This window comes from Amborella trichopoda, chromosome 11, assembly GCF_054954075.1.
Source record: "Amborella trichopoda isolate Santa Cruz 75 chromosome 11, AtrichopodaSantaCruz75HAP2 v2.0, whole genome shotgun sequence".
Taxonomy (NCBI): Eukaryota; Viridiplantae; Streptophyta; class Magnoliopsida; order Amborellales; family Amborellaceae; genus Amborella; species Amborella trichopoda.
This window is the reverse complement of record NC_142346.1, coordinates 32,878,162-32,895,190: the sequence shown is the minus strand read 5'-3', so window position 1 is coordinate 32,895,190 and position 17,029 is coordinate 32,878,162. Positions and strand designations below refer to the sequence as shown.

At 40.9% G+C, this 17,029-nt stretch overlaps 1 protein-coding gene across 6 annotated transcripts in view; it reads right to left on the bottom strand.

Moving 5' to 3' along the window:
* The window catches only part of LOC18441060 (putative magnesium transporter NIPA4), a 35,032-nt gene that overhangs the window by 14,124 nt on the left and 3,879 nt on the right, over positions 1-17,029 (bottom strand). For 3 of the 6 annotated variants that reach the window (XM_011627595.3, XM_006851193.4, XM_088852489.1), the window contains exons 2-6: positions 13,523-13,579; positions 8,785-8,875; positions 8,542-8,702; positions 8,245-8,372; positions 7,995-8,132 (exon numbers count right to left, since the gene is read on the bottom strand). In XM_011627595.3, the coding sequence (XP_011625897.1) occupies positions 7,995-8,132; positions 8,245-8,372; positions 8,542-8,702; positions 8,785-8,875; positions 13,523-13,579 (575 nt within the window). The remainder of the gene's footprint in view (positions 1-7,994; positions 8,133-8,244; positions 8,373-8,541; positions 8,703-8,784; positions 8,876-13,522; positions 13,580-17,029) is intronic. The other 3 variants (XM_011627596.3, XM_088852488.1, XM_088852490.1) reach the window with 1 other exon arrangement.

Below are 17,029 nucleotides of genomic sequence, written 5' to 3'. Positions count from 1 at the left end.
TAGTGATTGGGGGTGGAGGCAATTTGGGAGGTGGGTGCTTGCATTTTTTTTTTTTGAGTAAAGTTTACTGTTGTATTGAGTAGAAGAAAAGTATACAAAGTCGACCACACACAAGATGGGCAGTCAGTAAATCCCTTTATAGGGTTAAAAAGCGAAAATTACACCACAAACTAAAAAAGCACAGAGGCAGGGATGACTCCTAGGAGAACTACGTAGGAATTCCCAGTGGGGTGGAGGCCAAGGCCCCCTCTTTGGCAAGGGAATCTGCAATGGTGTCAGCTACTCTCCAAGTATGCCTCCAGGCAATGTGTAGGTCCAAGCTTCTAAGGTAAATCTCTTCAAAAATGGGGTCCTCCACGGGCACTGGGCTGCTTTGGAAGCCCACACGATGACCTTGGCAGAATCTCCTTCTATTACCAAAGAGGTTCCCCAGTCAGAACTAAAGCTTATCAGGCCAACTAAGAGAGCCATGGCCTTGGCTTGGTTGACGTCGGAAGAACCAATGGAGTGTGCAACAGAGAAAAGGGTGCGGCCTTCGGAGTCCCGAAAGATCCCACATACACCTGAAGGGCCAGGATTCCCCAAGAAGCGGCCATCGAAATTAAGCTTGGTAGTGCCAGGGGCAGGGGGGACAAAGACGATGCCCGATGTGGTACGGCCTCAGATGAAGCCAGGCTTTCCAATTTTGGTGAAAAGCCTCAAGAGAAATATGCTTGAAGGGTTTCGAGTTAGTTGCCCAAAATATGACCATGGACCGCACCTTTTCCATCAGGGTTTCCAAATTAGGTAACTCTCCCCTAAAGATTCTTTGGTTCCTTTCCAACCACAGGGTCCAAAGGATGGCTGCAACCGAGGCTTCCCAAAGTAGAATACCAAATTTCGCCCACGGGGGTGAGAGTTATGAAGAGAAGAGATGGAGGATGAACTGTGGGGTTACCCAATACCCTCCAAAAAGATTGAGGACAGAAGTCCAAAGGAGGGAAGCAATCTGACAATGCAAAAAGAGGTGAGCATTAGTTTCGGCTTCATTCCAACACATGATACATCTGTTCAGGAGTGACCTTGGGGAGAAGGGAGAAGGGCATTGTAAAACGAGGAAACCAAGAAAGCACCTGAGGGAGAGGGTGTCCAGACTACCTTGTTGAGACCGGAAGGGGGGAGGAAGAAGAGTTGGAGAAGGGCTTGTGTTCGATGAAAGAAGGCAACTCAGCATAGTTTGGGAGCCTCCTGAAAGGTGGGGTCCAAACCTTGCTACAGGGGAGAGTTAAAAATTCTCAGCTATAAGGGATAGGGGATAACGGGCCAAACGAAAAAGGAAATGGAAAGACTCCCTCAAAGGGGCGTGACCAATCCATGTATCCGACCAAAAAGCAATTTTGGTACCCTCTCTGGGTCGAAAGCAGATATTTGCAATAAATCTAGGATGGCAAGAATGGAAGCCCTTCCAAATGCTAGAGGCATTGTTGGGGGCCTGCTTGTCGAGAACCACAAATTGAGGGGGCAGCGATATTTGAGGCGAACTACCTCTTGCCACAGGTGGTCCCTTTGTGACACAAATCTCCACCACCTTTTACCCATGAGGGCAACGTTGGCCCTTTTGATATTACGAATTCCGAGAACTCCCTGACGTTTTCGATACAAATTGTTTCCCAGGCAATAATGTGGTATTTTCTCCATTCGGTTTCAGACCAAAGGAAATTTCTCATGAGCTGCTCAAGTCGGTTAGCTACTAAAGCCGAAATCTTGAATAAGGAAACTTGGTAGATGGTATGCTAGAAGGAGTTGCCTTGATGAGAGTGAGTCTCCCCGCAGGGGAAACAAATCTCCCTTTCCACCCCGCGAATCTCCTATCGAACTTATCGATGATATGGAACCACTGAGCTGCTTTGGGCTTGCCGATGCATAGTGGCAATCCTAAGAAGGTGGAAGGCAATAGTTGGGCTTTACAGCCCCACAAGTTTGCAAATTGTGTTACCGATTCTAGGCTTAAGGTCACCCCCATCATGAAAGTCTTGGCAAGGTTTACTTTAAATCTCGTTGCCCAGTGAAAGCATTTGAGAAAGAGGCGAGGGGTTTGAGGTTGGTCTTGGAGCGCGTCACAAAAGAGGAGGGTATCGTTGGCATATTGGAGGTGGGAGACAAAGGGGCCTCTAGGACTAGCCTAGAGTCCCCTGACAAGACCAGCTTGATACAATCCCGAAAGGGAGGCACTAAACACCTCGGCAGCTATGGAAAAAAGGAATGGAGAGAGAGGGTGACCTTGCCAAAGACCCCTCGAAGCGTGGAACAGCCCCTTGGGGGTACCATTGATGATAACATAAAAGGAAGGTGAAGATACACACCCTCTCATCCACATGTGCCATTGATCACCAAATCCCATACAACGTAAGGTCTCGTCGAGGATATCCCAATCTACATGGTCATAGGCCTTCTCCCAATCTATGGCCAAATGGCGAGTGTGAAGACACTCATGAGCGATGAGGGCACTATCCAGAATTTGACGGTCTTTGACAAAGGCTCCTTGAGTAGGAGAGATCACCCATCCCAGAACTTCTCGAATTCTTGAGGCAAGCACCTTCAACCTTGGAAATAGGGTCCAAGAAGGTGGCACTCATAGCCTTACTAAAAATGTCGCTGCAGTGGAAATCTGTGAAGAAGGCCAACATGTCACCCTCAAGAGTTTCCCAAAAGTGATGGAAAGAGAGCAATGGGAAAGCCATCGGGTCCGGGCAATAGATCTTGGCCTAAGGACTTAATTGCCTCAAGGATTTCCTTTCGTCAGAAGGACGCTCTAACCACACCGCTTTGTCAAAGGGAATAGATCTGAAATTAAGGGATGACAAGATAGGCCGTGAATCCCTTTGCTCCGTGAAGAGATTTTTGAAATAATTGATAATGGCCTCTTCAATGAGATCCTTGTCTTCCAAGAACTGGTTGTCAACTTTGAGAAGAGAGATGGTATTGTCGTGCTTCCGACCATTAGCAATTTTATGAAAGGATGTAATTTAGTACTCTCTCTCCTTACAGCAATACAATGTTAACTTTTTCTCAAAAAAAAAGAAAGGAGGAGGTAATTTGGATCGCCAAGTTTTAACCACTTGACCCTCGATCTCTGCGCCCAGAAGATTTCCTCCTTACAAAGAATAGATTGCTGAGCTAATTTGGGTTCAAGGAGCATATTAAGGTCAGCAGCAGAGAGAGGCGATGATTCCTCAAGAGTATCAAGATAGAGGATTGAGTTGAAAAAATGTTGTTTTGGGGCGTGGAAGTTTCTGGGGAGGATTTAGCGCCATTCGATGAGAGTGTGCTTCAGAATATAGAGCTTTCTCTGAATATGAAAGCCCGGCCAGCCAAGAACGAGAGGGGCGAAAGAATGCCACCAAGAGGTTACCAAAGAAGGGAAGTTGGACTCTTCCAGCCAGGAGAGCTCAAAGCGAAAGGGCTTAGGGCCGAGTCCAGAGTCTATTGTGTTGAGAAGGATGGGCCTGTGGTCGGATGTAGGCTTGGGAAGAGCCACTGAGTGGGAGTTGGGAAACACGGAAACCCTATCCAGCGAAAGGAGATACCAGTCGCGTTTAAACAAAGAGAGATCCTCGAAATGGTTCAACCAAGCAAAGCGGGCCCTTTGGAGAGGCACATTTACCAGGTGGTTTCTCGTAATAAAATATGAGAAAACTAACATCGAGGAGAGAGTCTGGAGCTGGAATTCTGTTCAAAGGAGCAATGGGTAATGTTGAAATCTCCCCCAATACACCAAATCGATGGGGAGACATCAGCAATCTCTTAGAGCTCTTGCCACAAACAATATCTACAGGAAGCAGAATGTGGGCCATAAACTGCTGAAAACTTCCAAGGCAACCCATCTGAATTTCTAAGGAGAGAGATGGAAACAGAGAACTCTCTCACAAAGGAAGAAGAGAGGGAGTGCAGGGTCCCAAATTACCCAGATGCCCCCCGAGACTCCATTGGATGGTACTGCAAGCCACAGACACAGGCGTCGACCCCAAACTTAGTAAATCTCTTGTAGCGAAGGCTCTTGAAGCTTAGTTTACAGCAAAGCCAAGATAACAGGAGAGTGTTGCCGACAAAAATTGGTCGCCGAGGCCCCTAATATTCCAGGTTAAGATCTTCAAGGAAGGGAAAGACACCGAGCGGGATGCCTTCCAAAGTGTCTAGTGGTAGGGCAACCAATCGAAGGAGTCTCAGAAACAAGAGGCTGATCCGGGAAGGCTGGAGCCCAATCATACTTAATATGGCAAATAAGATTAGACAGTTCCCTTTTTCCCTTAGAAGTCAAGTTGGCTTTGAACTGGGGATCATTCTTGATAAAGTCGATCAAGATTAGACAGTTCCCATGACCTTCATAACTTTGAGAACATCGCCCTGGGCTTTTCCCAAAAATGGAATCAACCGAGGCCCGGTCTGAGGAGCTCAACAAGTCCCCAAAGAGCTAGCTTGAGAGGGAGAGGGAGGACAGCTTCTAGAAGCATGAGGAGTAGAGGCCCCACAGAAGGACTGGGGAAAAGGCAAGCTCCACTCGAACAAGGAGAGGGGAGAAAGGGGAGAACCTTGCAGAGAATTGAAGAGGAGACCCTGTGGGCTCTACAGCATGTGCGAAGACAAGGGGGGCTCAAGAGAAAGGGGACACTAGCCAAAGGGGGGCATTGGGGTTACCAGGGAGCCCAATGAAAGGAGAGGATGGAGCGGAGCAATGAAGGGTAGAAGAAGACGAGCAGGGGGGTATGAGAAGAGCAGGAGCAGAGGCTCCCAAAGAGCACGAGGAAGGGGATGGCAAGGGGATGGGGGGTGAGGAGACGGCCAAAGGGAGAGCCAGAGAAGGGGTGGGGTGGCTAGAAAGGAGAGGGAGAGGCATATCCCCAGGAGGGTGAAGGCAAGCAGGGGACACAGGGTGCACCAAAGGCTCTGTACCACGGTTGCGAAGAGGGTGAGCGAAGGCAGGGGACCGAAAGTAGGGAGGGCTCTCCCACGACAGATTTGCGAACTTTCAAGGGGGTAGTGCGAGGCAGGAGCTGCAAAGAAAGAAAGGCCAACCGGAAGCGACGGGATGGGGAGCTAGGCAATGGAGAGTTGCGAGGACCCTGGAAGTCCACAGAAAATGGTAGCCGCATGGAGATTGGAGAGGGCACGGAACTACAAGAGGAAAAGCGAGTTCGAGTGCACACTAGGGAGATGACACCTGTCGCACAAGAGAGACTGCCGCGTGCCCCTGGGGCAGCAAAGAGAGCAACATCTATGGCATAGGGAGTGTCACCACATGTCCCAAAGGAGGGGGAGGCTGCAAAACGGCAGGAGGTACAACAGGGGGAAACGAAAAGGGGTGGGGGTGGGGGTGGGGGTGGGGGTGGGGTGGGGGTGGGGGTGGGGGGGGGAAGGCGAAGGTCAATAGCGTCGGCTCAGTAGGCAGGAGGACAACGAAGGCAAGTGGAAGACGGCTTTTAGGGCTACTGACGCGACCAGCAGCTGAACTGACTAGGGCTTTCGTCGGAAAATGGCGAGGACGGCTGCTTCTGAAGTAGTTCCTTCTCCAATACCATTTTCTCCGGCGCACCTTCATCCATCCATCTGAAGAAAACGAGGGCTCGAGAACATCCCTATCTTCCCTAAGGGGCCTCGAGGAAGAGAGTACCTGAAAATGGCGTGTTGAAGGCGGCGAGGCGGGAATTCAGGCCAGGTGGACCCTATAGAAAAGGCCATTAGACGAAATCCAGGTAGCTTCCGAGATAAACTCCAGAGAGATCACTTCAACAACGAGTTGGATAGATCCGAGGGGAAGGAACTCTAAGTATTTCCAATGGATGCTGATGAAACCCCCTACTGTGTCACTGCTTGATTAAAAGTTATTGGGTTGCAAAGATGGAGGGGAATGTTGAACACCCGCAGCCAAATATGGAGAGGGAAAAAAGCTCCTAGGCTAGCGTTCCATCTTGAGATGGAAAGAGATGCTCCTTTCAAGGTTGGCAAGGAATATCTCAGTACTTGAGTACACGCCTCCCGGGAGGGGAAGCAAAAGAGAACACCCCTCTTTGAAGGGATCGGCATCCGATGTTGGGATCATTCCAAGTTTGTTAAGCCCATTTTTCTGTGCCACGCAAGTCTGGTCTGGGGGGGTTGAAAACACCTACTAGAAAGTTGAGCAGAGCCACGGCAGGTTGGAGGGAGTTGTCCTGGACACAAATGACCGAGGACCCGATCAGCAATGGTGAGAGAGGAGGCCCAAAAACGCAGGAGGAGGGAGGGAAGGGGGGCGAAGGAGGGGGGAAGGTGTCATTGGATGGGTGGTCGTGATAAAGCTGAGCGAAGGAGAGGGACTGAGCCAGTATGGAAAGGGCCGGCTGGGAAATAGCAAGCAAGCAATGGGTCGGCATCATAGTTTCGATCAGTGATGCAGCCTGTGGAATATTAATAAACTCCTCGTCACGGGAATATCAAATTTCCCAGGTGGTTGTTTGCAGTTTCAGGGGCAGTTGGTGGTAATTGCCACCTTTTCTGATTCCAGTACTGCTTTGACTGGACAGCTAAACCCAAAATGAACAAGCAATATACGGAGACACATCACACTCTACCACCTCATTAAAAAGACATAGAATGAAAAACAAGATCGGAAAAGAACACTGCACAAGGACTCTTATCTTCCACTTACCATATCAAACTTTTGTACCATACCTAATGCACTTCACCTTTTTCATCACCCACCACAAACTCATTGTGTTGACCACATCACCCATATTCAATTCGAGAATAGGTAGACAATGTATCCTCATGCCTCATGCTCCTAGAACTCTTAAATAACCTCTTGGTTTCCTGTTTATGATGATGGAAAAGAATGATGTCATACAAGGATGCCTTCACGGAATCTATAACCCCTCAAAGATCCATCTGCTTTAGACATGATTTAGATATTTCCAAACCACATGATCACATGCCTTAATTCAAATTAATTTTATAAACTCAAGTGTACTTGGGTTTAAGCCTAAAGTAAAAAACCTCATGAGCACCCAAGCACTGTCGGGGATATGAGTACCTTTCTTTTACAGAGACCCAGGCTTGGTAAATTTTTGGTCTAATGCCTTGACATAAAGGTGGTTTAGGTAACATTAATCCCTAAGTTATTAAGATAATTCCCTTAATTTTATTGGGTAGCTAGGAAGGGAGCTCTCTCTTCCGTGAATGTATCACTAGGTATATTACATGGATACTTATGTTTGGGTGTTGTAACCGCGTCAGACATATGATCCGGATTCTTAAGAGTTTGAATTCTTCTCGTTTAACTATGTATGGACTACATTTTAAAGACTTCATCTTCCTTCTTGTTTCGAGTAGACACTTATAAACTTTGAGAATATCAATGGGTTCATCCAATTAAGGTATAATTAACCTTCTTCACACCATGAAACTGAAGATTAGTTACAATCGTTGGATTTAATTCTGTTTATACCATAGCCGTGTCTCCAAATCTTGTTCTCCATGACATGAGGAATCTGTCGCCATTTACTTGTGTCCAACAATGACACATGTATACATGGCCATAAAATATACAGGTCATGAGGTTTCGCTCAGAAATCACTGAATTGTTAATGCCATTCAAGCAATCCATGTACCTAAAGGAGGTAAACAGAAAATAACACACCACATTGGGTATACGTAAATTTCGTTCTGCTTTTATGGGAGTTATGCCACATAGGCATACTATCTCTTGATGTTGTTTGTACATGACTACTTGTCTCTTAATTTAGTTATGATTTATATAGAAAAAGATAAATAGGTTGCCTACAAACATAATGCTATTCAAAGAAGACCTCATTCAACTTTCATTTTCTTCTTGGTAAGCGAAAACTAAAGTAAGTTCCCCCACTATTAATAAGGATCCTGAAATCAGGACTTCAGCAAGAGTATAAATCACAATTAGTGAGATGAAAAACATCTTCACATGTGATGGCATCCTCAAGAAAGAAAGGTGAAAGAGAAACGGCTACCTTATTTAAATAGTTCATCTGAGTCACCACACACATGATTACAACTAGAGTAAAAGCCCACGTTTGAGGATATATTAGCTGATTCATTCCAGAAAATGTCAACTTCAGAGCAATTCCGAGAGCTTTAACACTCATGACCTGCCATTACAGAGAGGTCACAGGTTATGTATAGGAAAAAGAAAGACAGGTCTGCAAAACACCACAAATTATGGAGATCCATTCCAAGAAGAAGCCTAAACTCAACACCTACCGAGAGAGATCCTACAAGCGAACAAACCCCAATATACACCATTATATGAGTCTGCCCATAAAGTGGGATAAAATGGAATATAAGAACAAAAACAGCTGCCATAACTAAAGCCGCATAGAGAAGAAAAGCTGCCAAAAACAAACATAACAGTCAGCTCATCAAAGTAATGCCAATAACCGCCATAAAAGAATTATGACATAAGCATGATGCCATATACATTGAATCCCAATTTCAAAAAATTATATAACTAATCATGGGGAAGAAAAAAATTTGTCTTTCCCAGAAAAAAAAAATTACCTGGCTCAGTGGCAAGATCCCATACTTCCTTCACAGATTCAATCTCCCGTTCTTGAGGAGCATGTAGGACAATGGTTGTTGAACCCACAACACATAGAACACAGCCAAGAATCCCAAATATATGCAACCTCTCACGTAAAATAATGTGTGCAAGTGCAGCGCTGAAAGAAAATGTAACAGTTAAGAATCCTGAATCCTGTTAATTGTTTCATGGAGAATTTGATTCAAATGTTATTTGCAAACCTGATAATTATGCTGAGTGCACCCAAAGGAGTGACGAGAATTGCTGGAGCAAATGCATATGCTGCAAAGTTGGCAATTTCTCCAACGATCACTGTTACATTTTTATCATCAAAATCTATAGCTTGGAAAAATGATTTGAACTCAATATAAGTCCAAGAAACCATAGAAAAAATCAAGGCCACAGAGAAGGGGTAACTTCCAGGTGCTTTGAAGCAAAACAACCGTACTCAAGAAGCTTGCAAATAAAATAACAAGATGAGCTCCTTTTACTAATGCAATATAGTGAACTTTACTCAGGAAAAAATAACAAGATAAGCTCGACTACAGAACAGCAATATATGCATACTGCAGATAACATTGTTCTAAATGTTTAATACTCTTAGTTAACCCTTCACAAGTGAAAGAAGAAAATGGTCTCTAGTGAGAACTAATATGAACAATGTCTACAAGCAAAATCAAATCACAGGCATGCAAGCCAAGTGGGAAAAAGGTAAAATGCCTTAAGACGTAATTAGCCCAAAAATCCAGCAGGTCGACCAGGAACTTTCCCAAGTTGACAAGACCCAGTTAGTTGGGCCTCAATTTCTTTCGGCCCAAACATGGTTTAGTGCTGTTAGGGCAGCTTTTTAGGTGAAGGACCATTTCTGGTTGAGTGCTTCCTCTGCATGCCACTTTAGAACCCCAAGTAACTTTTTGTGGGTGAGACGAAAATTGAAAATATCAGTTTCACCCAACTTGCAAAATGCTGCATTTTTTTGGAATGCTAACCATAGTCTAATCAAAATATAAGTAGCATCCAAACAGGGGGTTACAACATCATGTCTCACAAAAACCAAAAATTTCAAGTTTTGACCTAATCCTAGCTGATTGATCAAGTTCACTATGGATAGGACAAATCATTTTCTGCGTTATTTCAGGAAAAAATAGTCATTGCAAATCCTTTCAAGTTATAAAGTCTATTCTATGGCATATATAAGCAAACTTTTTTATTGTGAAACTTTCGATTTTGATTGACGCTATGATGGGCGATGAATAAGTAACTTAAAATGTATGATAAAAAAATAATAAACCATGAACGAGAACTGCATGTCTATGAGAATTTCAAATTTGGATTACATATATAGGACTTCGGGGACTAGTTTCTAGAATATTTATTCTAAAAATTATGAAAAACATGCGCTTTGACCCACCAGGTTGCCAGCTCAACCTAACCTATCTACCTAGCAAAACTACGTCTGGGTCTAGGTTTTCAGCTCTCTGAGCAACGCTCACAAAATCGAACCGGAACGGTTAACCAGTCATGAGGCTGGGAGCGGTTCGAACCGGAACCGGACTAACCGAAGCGGTAAACTGAACTAACCAGTCAAGTAGATTTTTTTAAAAAAAATGGGTCAAAATCCCCAAAAAAATTAAAAACAAATAGAAAAACTTAGATTAAGTATACACCATCATATTACATACATTTATCTTATAAAAAAATTTGATACAACTTTTTATATAATGTAATATTTGAATATTATGAAAGTATGCAAGACAATTTATAATTTGACATCAATTCAATGGGTGAAGTTACAAAGTCCAACTAACAATGGATGATGCAACAATATATGCTTCTATATTGTTTTAATGTTGACGTTGAAAAATGTTGTTTTAATGTTGAAAATTTAATCCGGTTTAGAATTGGGTTTGAGAGTGTATTTTTTTGTAGCATGATGTTCCCAGCTTTTCGAAGGGTTGTGAGTCAAGGTAGTAAGAGAGAGCACCTCATTTACTTAGTAACTTGGTTATCAAATGCAGGGTGTGGGTCAAGGTGTTAAGTGCTGCTTCAAATGGCCAATTCGCATATTTTAAAAAAATATGGCAGAGTCGATTTTCAAATGGCCAAATCGATTTTGAAATGACCAAATCGTTTTTGAAATGGCCAAACCTCATTTACTCAGTAACCTTTTGAGATGGGTTTTAACGAGAAAAAAAAAATTTACATAAGATGGCAACTTTAAAATGTAGAATTAAGATGCATATTTAAATAAATAAATAAATAAGCAGGCTAAGTTTTTATCTATTTCAGCATGTGGAAACATGAGAGATGAGTAAAACACTTTTTAGTTTCTACCTCCTTTCTTCATAGAGGCTAATAAACAGATTTAAGGAGTATGAAGTTGAAACAAACGATAGAGAGCTTGTAACAAATAAAAAAACAAATTATAAGAAAATGTCACAACTAAACAGTAACATACACCAAAAATAACCTTAAAAAGACAATATTTTTCTCATATTCATCACAAAATAATATTTTTATAAAAAATTATATAAAACATAAAAAACAATCCAACAAGCTCACCAAAAATGTATAACATTAAAAAGAAACAAATTTTTTCCTCATATACATCACAAATAAACATATTTTAGTAAAAAAATATATAACATTAAAAACAATCCAACAAGCTCACCAAAAATATATAAATTTAGAAAAAAGAATATATTCTTTTTTTCTCATATTCATCACAAATTTTATATTTTTATAAAAACAAAACGTAATTTTATTACAAAAAAAATTGGTTTAAGAACCCTAAAATCGAGCGGAAGAATACATAAACTTTAGAGTCGAAATCAACCCCAAATCTTTCATTTTTGAACAAATTGATATGGGGATATGATAGATACTTCAATTAAGATTCAAATGCTCCAAATTTCATGAAAACTTATTCACTATTGAGATCTTTATTCCAAAAATTGCGAATTTTTTACGTCACGAAAATTTCTGGAAAAAACGCAGCAAAACAAAATCGATATAAAAAAATTTAATCAATAGTAAATCAAAATAACTAGTTTATTTGATAGATAAGGACTTCATCATCAAACTTCAGTGATTAATTCGATAAAAATCGATCAATTGATCGATCAGAAATCAATTTGTTTGGATAAAAACAGTTCTTCGAGCAGCAGTACTTTGGCCCCAAAAAAACCTCAAATTTTCATTGTTTTGGAAAAATTAAAATATGTAAACATTGAATCCTTCAACAATCAATCAAAGCCCTCCATTTTTATGAAAATATATGAGGTATTAATTAAAGCTGCATTTGATAGAATGGCGGAAATTTTTAATTTTCAAAAATCCCAATTTCAATCAGCCAAGAACGCCTTGTTTTTCGACTTTTGATTCAACAATAGATAATCTATAGAAACTTTACGGTGTATAACATCAATATTGACTGAAAAAACAAAAAAAAAAACTACAAAATGGAAGAAAAAAAAGCTGCAAAATCTTGATCTATGAAAATAACAGGCCTGTGTCAAATAACAGTCGTTATTTGATGCGTTATAACGGCGCTATAATGCACGAAAACAAAAGCAAACCGGACCGATTTTGAAGAAAAACCGCCGGTTCGACATTGAACCAGCCAGTTTTGGTCCCGATTTTTTTTGGAGTTCCGTCTTACCATGTGTACCGCAAAACCGGCCCTAACCGGAATTGCCACCCCACACAGGCAGCGATCTAACCGGCCGGTTTCGGTTCTAACATGCTGGTTTTGCGAACACTGTCTATGAGTGATAAAATTTCCCAAAGCATCATAAGAAAAATTTAGAAGTAGTGCAACAGCAAACCAACAATACAAAGTTAACACATATTACACTCATCATGACAATGCAACCATATCTCACGTACCCAACCTCAAACGAAGATTGATACAGTAGGAAAGATATGAGGAGTACTTTAGTAATTGCAATATTAGGTTAATGTATTTTGAATTTGGGATTAGACCGCATGGTTTTCCTTAAACCCTTTTTGGCTTCAATATGTCTCCCTTAACATATTGCATGAACATGGGCATGTGTCGAAATCATGAAGAACAAGATTTAAAGATATGGCTATATTATAAAGAGAACCAAATCTGAAATGTTAACTAATAGTCTGACTCGATTCTCATGCTTCCAAGCTAGCATACTCACCGCCACAGCCGGGCCAAGCCTCCTTTCCTGTCTCTTAAGGTCTTTTTTGCTTTTGATGTTAAAAAATGGTTCCCTCAACTTCCAGTTTCAATGTCTATCTTAGAAACATATTTTTACCTTGAGGTGCATTTCCTATAAAATCATCCGGTTGACAAACCTAAAAGACAAATCTGTATCATGATATCACCAAATTTGCCACCCAAACAAACTGCAAGAGAGTCCTAAAATCTTGAAAAGTGTCCCTTCTATCTGGTCATGAATTATCAAACCAATTGCTAGCTAACATTATAATAACTCGATGATTGCGATCAGCAAAACAAATAGACCTGGTATTGAATTATTGAAAAAGGAAAAGAGATAACACAGTCATCTTGAAATCTTAAAGTTGTCTCTTCCAGCATAAAGTTGATCTAGGCATTGACCGAAAAAAGAAAAACACAGTTGAACTTAGCATTCAATAATTGAAAAACTAAATTGTATCATCTATAACCCCACCATGCAATTTCGAAAGCATGAAGTGATGATTTAAGAGTTCCTCAGCAGTCACTATCAAACAAATATTAATACAGAAGACATGCACATGCTCCAAAACACCATAGAGCTTCTCATGTAAATTCAAACAGAATTACCAAGAATAAATCTAATAATATATAAAAGTACCCCAAAAGAAGTAAAGCTGGATAACATATTTGTTAGAGCAATAAGATAAAAGAATTGGCAATATAATTTAGATCTTAGCTCAACTCATATGAAAAATGTAGGAACTAACGCAAATTTTCAAACTCACTTGTGATCATGCCTGCCCACCAAAGTGGTTCATATAGATAAGAGTAGCCACCAACTCCTACAGAAAATAGTCAAATCAATTTCCAGGACATCAAGGCTATCCAAATAATGCAGCCAATTAGAAAAAGAGAAAATGATAGCACAAATTACTTATAAGCAAACAAAGTGAGTGATTTAAAAAAAAAAAAGAAACAAGACATTAAGAAATTAATGCAGCAAACTAAATAAAAAGAAGGAAAATGTTAGCAGAGATTACATGTAAGCAACCAATATGAGGGTATACAAATGAAGATTTGTTTATCAGATCCAGGTTTAATTCCCGAAACTGCTTTTATACATAAACCTATACACAGAAATGCATAATGAAAATTAAAGGAAGAGCTAGCTTTATAAGAGGCATGGATGAAAAGCTTCACGATGTGGTATCTTCGGTTGAGATGAAGCACAGCATGCCACATTTATTTCTCACTGGCAGATATAACAAGATTATAGTGATAAGAGGTAGAAAGATTCCAGCTTCAGATCGATCTTATCCAAACACTCCCAAATTCCCCAAGTTTTGCAGGCCAACACATCACGCTATCTTGACACGATACAATACTCATGGGTACAGGGGCACACCTGGACCGGTAGCATCAGGCATGACTATCACAAGAGATAGGGCTGACAACTAGCAGGGCCTAGGCCGGGCCAGCCAGCCCTGGCCCTAGTTCCTATAGGGTGGCCATAGCCCAGCTGGCCCAGAATGGGCCAAAGAGGCCCCAGTCCCGACCCCGACCCTGGATTGATGGGCTGACCTAATAGACCCAAAGGAAAAAAAGAGAAAAAATAAAGGGAAGGGCCGGGCCCTCCCTGACCCAGCCCTCAGGCCACATGTTGTGACCTAGGCCCTAGTTTTTTAGGGTCGAGCCGATTAGGCCACTCCGGCTGCCCGGCCATTTCCAACTATAATTATAGAAAAGTTTAAACACAAGGTGTCCCAATTTGTGGAGGCAAAAGTTGGAACTCATGACTTCTTGCATTGAAGCCACAAGCTCTGCCTCCAATTGTTGACGGCCTTATGCGATAAATTAAATATTAATATAATTTCAACAAGAAAAAGACACTATTTTGCAAAATACAGATTATATAAAAGAACATAATTATACAAGAGAACATCAAGAAACAAGTTATAGTATAATAGTCAACAACATTAGATTCATTTTCTTTATAGATATGAGTACAAATGTCTAGTTTGGTTCTCTCAATGAGCTTGTGTGGCTCATCTCACTCTGTAAAACCATATCACCCTACGGTTCTTCCCCCCGACGCCAACAGCCTTCTTCCATTTTCATTCTACAATTGGATGAAGGAGTCCGCAAGTTAATCTTTTCAGTTTTTGCTTCTTGAAAAGTGGAAATCTCTCTCTCTCTCTCTCTCTCTCTCTCTCTCTCTATGTTTAGATGGGCCATCTCTCTCTTTCTAAACCAACAAACTGTCAGGTAAATGTGCCATCTCTCTCTCTCTTGAATCAATAGTAAATGGGTAGACATTTGATTTCTCAATCTAAACGCAGCAAAATAAAGGAAAGATGAGACATCTCTCTCTCTCTCTCTCTCTCTCTCTCTCTCTCTCTCTCTCTCTCTCTCTCTCTCTCTCTCTCTCTCTCTCTAAAACCATCAAAAAATTGAGTAGATGGGCCACCTCTTTCTCTATCTCTCTCCCCTTCTCTCTCTCTCCCCCTCTCCCCATTGATCATGGGGGCCGAACATTGTCGGACAGAGAGGAAGGTGTAAGTAGCAATGCGTTCAAATATGATGGTGAAATGCAACCGAAAAACTTTGTCAATAAAAAATTACATTTTTAAATGGTGAATATGTATAAATCCCACATCTGTGTATGTTCATATTAGGTTACTGCATTCGACACTTAGGTAGGAACCAGATTCAACCACCTATGTCTATGTGACACCGGTTGAAATTGACGAAAGGGTAGACTTCCCAAATGCCACAACAAGATGGAACAAGGACCATAAAACAGACTCATCAGTAGACATGCTGAAAAAGGTTTATTAAAGCTGATTTTATGGTCCAAGGGGAATAGAAGAAACAGTACCCGCCTTAGTGAAAAAGTTTGTTATTCATTGAAACCAACTAATGCATGTTTAACGGACACATTCAGCTGGATACATCAGAAGTAACCTACTCAGTGTAAAAAATGGAACAACAGCTGAGCATGCATCACACACAGAGACAAGAACAACCTAAGGACCTCAGATGACAAGCTCAACTATGGCAAGGGTCACATTAAAAGAACTTCTTTAGGAGCCGCATTTAGGATTCAAAACTGGGAGAAGGTGCGAGTGGCATCTATTCTTTGGGAGCTGAAGTTGAATTAGTGATAGCAAGAATGGATTTAGGATATCGGCTGAAGGCTATGTTACATCGACACGGACATGCATGTCTATTTATGACACAGATACGAGTGTCAAAATCATGAACCCCAAAAAACTTCATCTAGACATGACACGTCCGTATAATATGCAAGTATCTACATAAATGCGTGTCTATATATGCATATATTGAGATCTATGTGTAGTTGTGTAAACTACATTTATACATACAACAATTCATGCCGTACAACAATAGTAAAGCATCCATAAAATAAAACTTATTAAATTAATAGTCCATAAAAGGTTGCTTTGTGACTTGTGAGTCAGAATTTTATTCATCAAAATTTATTATAGACCAATCCAAAGTTGCATCCTAACAATATGGAAAAAAAGCTATACAGTATTAGCTAATTATTATTTCAAAACGTAGTACATCCCACTCCACCCTCAATAGGTCCATTTTTTTCTAAGATTGGTTCATCAGACACCACGATCTCAATGTCAATTTTTGTAGGTCCTTATATGTTGTCTTTATTGACGCACACATCCCAATACCTACATGGACTTGTATTCATCTTGCCTCCTAGTGAGCAAAAGGGACAAACCAGTGATCCACGGCTTCCAAAGGGAGAAACTAGTTGAGGAGGACGAAACCCTAACAATTTTCATGACAGTTGAAATAAATCGTATTTTTTATTTATAATAACAATGTTTTATGGAAACCCTAAATTTTTTTTTTTTTTTGATAAACAAATAAAAATATTTTTTGTTTTATCTAAACTACTTATTTTATTCTAAACTACTTGTTATTTTCAAAATAAATACTCTTCAATGAAGAATGAAGTTTCTAAAAAAGAAACATCACTTTCAAAAAAAGAAACGTGTCTAAAAAAGGGGACAAAGTAGTGGATACTAATAAAAGGTATCGTATGCATGTCCAAGAGTGTCGACACACATGTTAGTGTCAGCCAAGTGTCAACTCATGATTGGACCCCAAGACACGCCTGTCTATGTTTCAAAGGCTGAAGGTAATTAGAAGTTAGCATATATTTATAGTTTAAGCCCTCTCAATCAGTAAAAGAAATAAAAACAAGTTCAGACTGCCTCTACCACACTGTCATAACATCCACTCCAAAA